This window comes from Mus caroli, unplaced genomic scaffold (assembly GCF_978045245.1).
Source record: "Mus caroli unplaced genomic scaffold, Mus_caroli_1 scaffold_7, whole genome shotgun sequence".
Taxonomy (NCBI): Eukaryota; Metazoa; Chordata; class Mammalia; order Rodentia; family Muridae; genus Mus; species Mus caroli.
This window is the reverse complement of record NW_028227262.1, coordinates 63,396,886-63,404,617: the sequence shown is the minus strand read 5'-3', so window position 1 is coordinate 63,404,617 and position 7,732 is coordinate 63,396,886. Positions and strand designations below refer to the sequence as shown.

Sequence of the window (7,732 nt, the reverse complement as noted above, 5' to 3'; positions counted from 1 at the left end):
AATGGCAAGGTTTGGCTTGACTGACCTCTCTGGAGTTAAGCTGTATCAGAGGTGATGCCAGGATGAAACAGGGCTCCCAGTAATCCCCAAGTGTCACAAATTACTGACTTAGGAGTGCCTGGGTCTCGGTGATCAGTAGTCTCTAGCCTAGGGTGGCAGAGAGCAAAATACCCCACATCTCTAATAGTAGCCCATTTCACAGAGGAACTAACTGAGAAGGAGGGACAGCCTTGCATGTATAAGCACAGCACCATATCCCATCACAGCCTGTGTCAGAGGTTTGCAAGATGACACAATCATGCACAAAGCACCCGAATTTCTGGAGTTCCTGAGCCTTTGAACTCAGACTAGATCCAGCCTTGCTGGGGGCCAGCTCCAATGGGGGTGTTCTTTCTTGTCAGCTCTTCTTGAGGCAGCAGAGGGGGAAGGGCATTGGCGGAGGGTAAGACTTTGTCTTACAAGATATTGAGGATTACTGTACAATAATAAAGTTTACTTATCTAAGTCTAAGTTACTATGCTACTGTAGCTGACCTGCCTTCTCTGATCCTCTGAGGCCAGAAACTGCAGTTTCTGGCACTTAGCACATCTTCCTCAAACAGCAAAGGATTAAGTAAATAGCCTTTGTACTATCTCAGTAGGAGCTGCTCAGCTCTAACTTTCATCCTGCTAGCAGTCCCACTATAAAAAAAACAAAAAAACAAAAAACTTAATAATCACAGATATGGGCTGGAGTGATGGCTCAGCGGTTAAGAGCTCCGACTGCACTTCCAAAGGTCCTGAGTTCAAATCCCAGCAACCACATGGTGGCTCACAACCACCCATTATGAGATCAGACAACCTCTTCTGGTGCATCTGAAGACAGCTACAGTGTACTACTGAACAATAATAAATAAATCTTTAAAAAAAAAATAATCGGGCTGGAGAGATGGCTCAGTGGCTAAGAGCACTGACTGCTCTTCCAGAGGTCCTGAGTTCAATTCCCAGCAACCACGTGGTGGCTCACAACCATCTGTAATGATAGGATCTGATGCCCTCTTCTGGTGTGTCTGAAGACAGCTATAGTGTATTCATAAGCATAAAATAAATAAAGAGATAAATAAATAAATCATTAAAAAAATAATCACAGATATAATTTTAAGGATTCTAATAGGATCATCATTAAGACAAGTCATGTGTTTGTCTATGTAGCATCACTACAAGACAGTACATCTTCATGGATCTGCAGAGATCTGCTCCAAAGGGGTGTGCTATTACTTAGTGATAGTTATATATGTTTAATAATAACATATTAGGAAAAACATACTAATAGCAGGAATCTTTCCTAAAACAAATCCCTTACAGCCTTGTTTAAAAAGGGCAAACCTGTCGCAGATTATATAATAATCCAAAGCAGGCCATCTCAGGACGATCACCCGCTAGATACTAGCTTGTCCCGTTATGGCTCCTGACACAGCCTGAATTCCAGGAGTGCCAGCTGTAGGGTGCTTCCATCCCCATGTCCTTTTAGAAATGCAGAGCTGTATGTCAGGCCTACTTAAAGTGATGCTGGCCTGTGAGCCCACAACAACAGCTCTACAAGACTGGGCATCATGAGTCATCTTCCCCATAGAATCAGTCCTTACTTTAGTCTCACTGATTTCCTACTCCTCTGCCATGACAAAAACTACCTCTGCTGGTTCTCTTCTCGGTTCTACACCCAGCTCTGGTCTGTGACTCTTCAGATCTTGTAAGCACAATCTATGTTTGCCTCCAAGTCTTGCATGTTCTGCAGGTGATAGCTTCGTTTCTTTCTCCTTTGCTGTAGCTTTGGCTGCTCTCAAAGCTCTTGATCCTTGCCCATCTGGCCTGCTGGAACGACTCGTCACACAGACACCTGGCACCCCAGCCAACTTAGGTGTTTGCACAGGTGAACTAGGTGAGATGTTCCCTCCAGCTATGTAGAAAGTTCTGGTCCACCGACTTGCAAGTGAAGTACATACAGTAGTATTTTGCATTTTTTCATAATGCAACAGTGATGTTGGGCTCAGTAAAACACAGGCCTGCCAGAAACCCAGAGTGTGGCAGAGCCCATATACCTGACTCAGCCATCACATGCATTAGAATATGGTGTGCACCAACAAGCTTTTATTGTTAATCACACTAACATGACAGGGTTCACTGGTTCCTGTAGCAGAGTGCAGAGAAATGTGCTTTGCTGCACAGGAGCATAAGGTCACAGCCACCCTTCCTAGGCAGAAGGGAAGGAGTACTTTAATTGAATAAAGCAAATATCCACTAACATCCAGAACATACTCTTGAAGTACTGGTCTGTTTTCTGGAAGCCCATGCCCAGGTAGAGAGTCACAGCACCTTGCTGTAAGGTGCTGGTCTCAAGAACAACATCACTGTAACCCTGGTCCCTCGCAAACTGGAGGACAGTTCTGGTCAGCGCTTTCGCTATCCCCTGTCCTCGATGCTGTGAGGACACAGACAGGTGAAAGAGCTGCAGCTGCTTCCTCCCTAATGGAGAATCCTTGACTGGCAGACCACCCACTGTGCCCACCACCTGCCCCCCAGACTCAGCCACCCAGAAGCAGGCGCCTTGTACATTCAGATAAGACTTGGTGATGTCAGCCATGTCTGTCTGCAAACATTTGGCCACATATTCTTTCCAGGGCTGTCCGGCAAGGAGCCACAGAAGTAGGAGCAGAAAGAAGATGCAAATAACAGCCAGGAGCCAGGAGCCAGACATCAGGACCAGGGCAAGGGGCACTCCAAGTAAGAGCAGGAGGGTTCGGGGCAGCCGCAGCACATGGCGAAAGGTGGAGGGGATGTACTCCTCTGCACCCTTGGTGAACACATCCACGACTCTCTTATGGTCGCTGTCCTGGTACTGGCGGATGTGATAGGGAACCATGGAAGACTTCTGGGCCTCAAATCTAGGCATTCACTTGCTCGCACTCTTTCCCTGAGTCCTACAGAAGAGAGAAGCTATGTGAGTTGGAGGCTGTGTCTTTCTGCTGTCACCAGAGGGGAAGTAGGACACTAACTGGGAGAATGTCTGTTCAGTAACACCTGACTACATCCCTCTTCATCCTAGTAGAAGCTTTCTGCATCTCTTGACGCATAAACAGAGCACTGTGCCGCAGACAGACTCCATGGACCAAGCTTTTGTTTATTGCCTGTGGACTATATATTGCCGGCATTCTGTGTTCCCTAGTGTGTAAGTGTGCACAATCTCCTTCCCAAGGTTTATAAAAGCTTAGATTACAGAGTTTGTAAAAAAAAAAAAACCAACAAACTACCGGGCCTTGGTGGCGCACGCCTTTAATTCCAGCACTTGGGAGGCAGAGGCAGGTGGATTTCTGAGTTCGAGGCCAGCCTGATCTACAGAGTGAGTTCCAGGACAGACAGGGCTACAGAGAAACCCGGTCTCAACCCCCTCCACCCCTACCTCCCCCACCCCCCAAAAAAAGAAAAAAGGAAAAACCCAACAAAGCATTCTCTAAGCCCCTCCCCAACCCCATCCTTGAAGCCCCAGCCAGGTTCCAGGACTCCAGGCCCACACAGGGACCCTTCCCACAGCACTGTACTTGTGTCTTCTTACCCGCTACTACACAAGCAAGGGTGTCTGGAATGGCATCAGTTTCTGGTGGAATTCAGTAGACTTACGTCTAGGACTGCCTTACAGCTGCTGACAGACCCGAGCTGGCGCTTCTCTGGCTGGTTCCTGGATATTTGTTAATCATAAAGCCCAGGTCATAGACCCGTCAGCAGGTCGGTCGTGTCCATTCACCTCTGAACTCTGGGCTAATAATTTTTAGAGAAAAATAGGACGTGGTTGCCCATCTGCTTCGGCCTCAGGGGAGGCCTGCCACCCCGCTTACTACTCCCTCATGCTGCAGCATCTCTCTACCCTTTCCTTGCACATAACTGCTCAGAGTGGCCTGATGTCAGTTCCTCCTACAGCAAGGTTCTTTCCTCCGGACTTTTCTCTGTCTGTGCTGTTCCTGGTTCTGATAAAATGCATCCTAAGGTTTCCCATGTTGTTCTCCTGCTCCTCCTCCTCCCCATCAGCCTTCACTCAGCCATCCTGTCCTTTTTCATCCCCAACTATGCGGCCATCCAGATGGTGGGTCCTGGACAGGGACAGCTACAAGAGTTCTATAGGCTGCTCTGAGCTTGCGCATCATGCTTCTCACATCAGTTAGCTGAGCTGTTGCTTCCCTAAGACAAGCAAGGACAGCTTTCTCTACCGGCTGACCCTGTGGAAGGGAGGCTCTCTGCCGTTGTCCTAAACCCTGACCTGAAGGCCAATGAGAACTGTGCTATCCCCATTTTTTTACCAGGCCCACTGTAGCCTGGCAAGCAGGTTCTCTGAAAGAGGTAGCAAAGCTATAGCAGGTTTTTTTGAGGGAGTTCTGAAGCCAGGGGAGAATGGAAAACCCTCACAGCTGTAACAAGGACCAGAGAAGAAGATGCTGAGATGTCAGGATGGAGGCAGTGAGGTTTATCAGAAAGGACACCCAGAGCTTACACCTCAGGAAAGGTTGGTCTCCTGAGCAGGGATGCGAGAGAGACAGGGATGCTGCTGAGGCTGGACCATCTTTGAGAAAGCAGGGTCTTTACAGGAGTGACTAACACCAGCAGGGCCCTGGTTATACAGGACACACACACAGTCCATAGTGCAGACATCCCATTCCAGATGCACATGAGGGAGGCCACGCATGCCTTTAGCTGGGAAGCTGAGTGCCAGGTGTGATAGAGGTGTGTGGATGGCCCTGGCAAAAACAAGGGTCCTGAGGTGTGCAAGCTGCACGTTAGAAAAGTCCCCAGCCAACAAGGTGGCCTGGAAATGAACAGTCAGTACTGGATCCCAGGAGGAACCCTGTCAAATAGCTAAGTTAGACATAAAGACAAACACGGTTCTCAATTACTCGAGGGCTTCTCTGTCCAAAACACTGTGGGCCTAGTAAGTTTATTGTTTGCAAGAGGAACTTTTTTTCAGTATCGACCATCAGCACCAACAGTGTGCCTAAGATTCATGTGACCTGTCCATTATGACACAGCCCAGATAGTGAAATCTATATCACCTTGAGGTGCATTTAGGGCAGAAATGACAAGGAGTCAGCACCATACAGCTAGGGATACAGCTTCATAGAGAGGGACCAGCCTGCAGCCCAGCATCTAATCCACGGTTTTTCAACCTTCCTAATGCTGTGACCCTTTAATACAGTTCCACGCTGTGGTGACCCCCCAACCATAAAATTATGGTGGTACTACTCCATGACTGCAATTTTTCTATTGTTATGAATCGAAATGTAAATATGTGTTTTCTCATAGTCTTAGGTGGGCCCTCTGAAAGGCTCTTTCAACCCTAGAGGGGTCACAGCCCACAGGTTGAGAGCTACTGATGCAGGCTCACCCAGCGTTGGCTCTGCAGATGTGTACTTACACAAAGCCCCAGATTCAATCCCCAGACTGCCTTCCCATCTCCCCAGACCAGACCTGCAATGCTGATAGCAATGGAAACTGCAAAGGCTTCAAATTAAGTCACATGAATGCAAAATGTGTGAACCACAAAAGCACAGCAAAACCGTGGAATTTTTCTCTCATTTAAGCAAAACAGAGAGAACTTATTAAGCAAAAATGAAAGCTTTTGGTCGCTGAAAGGTGATCCAAAAGTGTCAACTATTTTATTGTTGTAATTCTTTGGATTTTGTGAAGGTTTTATCAGGCTGGCCTGGAACTCAACACACCTCTTGTTTCTCCCTCCCAAATGCTTGGGACTACAGCCATGGAGCACTAACTATAGTATTTTTTTTTAAGATGTATTTATTTTTATATGACTTGGAGTTTAGCCTGCATGTAAGAGAGTGCCAGATCCCCTGGAACTGGAGTTACAGACAGTTGTGAGCTGCCATGTATGTGGGTGCTGGGAACTGAACCTGGGACCTCTGGAAGAGCAGCCAGTGCTCTTAACCTCTGAGCCATCTCTCCGGTCCCAACTATAGTATTTTTAAAAACCTGTACACAAAGAAAAAATATTGAAGAGAACAAATACCAAAGTCAAATGTTCATTTCTGATTTGCTGGAATTGTCTAAGATTTTTTAACACAAAAGGGGCAGGGTCGGGGGCTGGCGAGATGGCTCAGTGGGTAAGAGCACCCGACTGCTCTTCCGAAGGTCCAGAGTTCAAATCCCAGCAACCACATGGTGGCTCACAACCATCTGTAACGAGATCTGGCGCCCTCTTCTGGAGTATCTGAAGACAGCTACAGTGTACTTACATAAAAAAAAAAAATAAATAAATATCACTCACTGCCTAGTGAGAACTTTCTAGCCGGGTTACATAGAGAATTCAGAGACAGCCTGGGGTTCGTAGTCCAACCTTTACTCAAGCAACAAAAACAGTGCTTTAGCTAAGTGATAAAGCACTGGCTTGGTGTGCAAAGGCATAAGTTTGATCCCCAGTACCGCACAGATAGATAGATAAGATAGATATTCACCCAGGCATGTGAGGCTGTAATTTCAGTACACAAGAGTTCGAGGCCACCCTGGGCTACACAGCAAGATCCCATCTCAACACAAACAAAAATTTAAAAACAAAAAACAACAACAAAAAAAAAAACGGTGCAGGGTCTATTTGTAAATAGTTTCCTGATACACAATATCAGGCCACCAAGATACAATTCTAGCCTATCCCAGTGGTCACAGGGTCCTTCAGGAGGAAGTCAGGCTGAAGCTAAAGCACTAACTTTATGTCACTGGGACCAGCATGTAGAGTCTGGACCCTGCCTGACTCCTCTCCAGCCCGGAAGGCATGGCCTGCCCTCGGCTTAGGCTGGTCAGGCTTTCCAACAGGGCGTCCCTACTACCCTCAGGGCTTCCTGTCTGGGTCCCTCTTGTCAAGGCCGCTCGCTGGCCCGGGAAAAGCAGAGGATGGAGGCGACTCTGCTCTCCACCGCGCCTCCCTCCCAGCGCTGGGCCTGGCTGTGGCCCTGCGGTCCGCACGCGGCTCCTCCAGCCTCAGCCTCGGGTATCGCCGGCAGGGGGCGCCCCGGCGCGCACAGCCGAGCGGGCTTCTGTCCAGAGCCGCGCTCCTGAGACCAAGTCGCTCTCCACCCGCGGCCTGGGAGGGCTCGCGACAAACACGGGCAAAGGCACGCGTACTTCGCCCGCAAAACTGTCCGCAGAGAAAGAGCTGAGGCTCCGGCTGGGCGGAACCACTTTCATTTTGCCGCGCGGCTTAGATGATCGTTCCCCGGAAGCAAACCCCTCCACGTCCAGAAGCTCTGTCTCCGCCTAAGTGGAGGTCAACGTCGGGAGAGTGCTTCCTTCCGCTGATGCCTCCCTGGGCGAGCAGAATGTGCCAGCAAAGTCTAGTTAGAACCTTCCTGCGGGAGGGATCTATGGGTGGAGAGTGGAAGTTGAGGTCAGGTTGTAAAGTCTACTGAAGGTTTATGATAGATGTGAAAAGTATTAACCTAAGTAAAGTGAACACACTTTTTCCATTACTGGAGAACCCACGATCAGTTTTCACTTTGCTCCCATCAGTCACTGGAAGCACCCCTGGACCCCAGAGCCTCCCTCATCAACTTGCATCCGGGACTTACCTAACAAAGTTGATCTTTATATCTAGAGTGGGTTAGGAAGGTCGTGTGTGATCCTTGAGCTTCCCAGGCAGACTTAAACGTGCCATAACTTGTTTTCTATTTTCCTTGGTTGGCGTTTGTCTTTTATCAGTATTT

General features: G+C 48.3%; 1 protein-coding gene across 2 annotated transcripts; it reads right to left on the bottom strand.

Moving 5' to 3' along the window:
• Window positions 1-2,104: 2,104 nt before the first annotated feature.
• LOC147003930 (N-acetyltransferase 8B-like) lies at window positions 2,105-3,748 on the bottom strand. Of its 2 annotated transcripts, none has more exons than XM_085840437.1 (2): window positions 3,654-3,748; window positions 2,105-2,956 (listed from the first exon to the last, which is right to left on the bottom strand). In XM_085840437.1, exon 2 carries the CDS (start codon window positions 2,926-2,928, stop codon window positions 2,230-2,232), a length of 699 nt encoding a protein of 232 aa, XP_085696563.1. In that variant the 5' UTR covers window positions 2,929-2,956; window positions 3,654-3,748; the 3' UTR covers window positions 2,105-2,229. The 2 variants fall into 2 exon arrangements, with proteins under 2 accessions (XP_085696563.1, XP_085696562.1); XM_085840436.1 differs by having other exon boundaries at window positions 3,589-3,733.
• Between the last annotated feature and the right edge of the window lie 3,984 nt (window positions 3,749-7,732).

Bases quoted from the DNA above. Each gene is read 5' to 3' on its own strand.
- LOC147003930 (XM_085840437.1), bottom strand. From the start codon at position 2,928: ATGCCTAGATTTGAGGCCCAGAAGTCTTCCATGGTTCCCTATCACATC.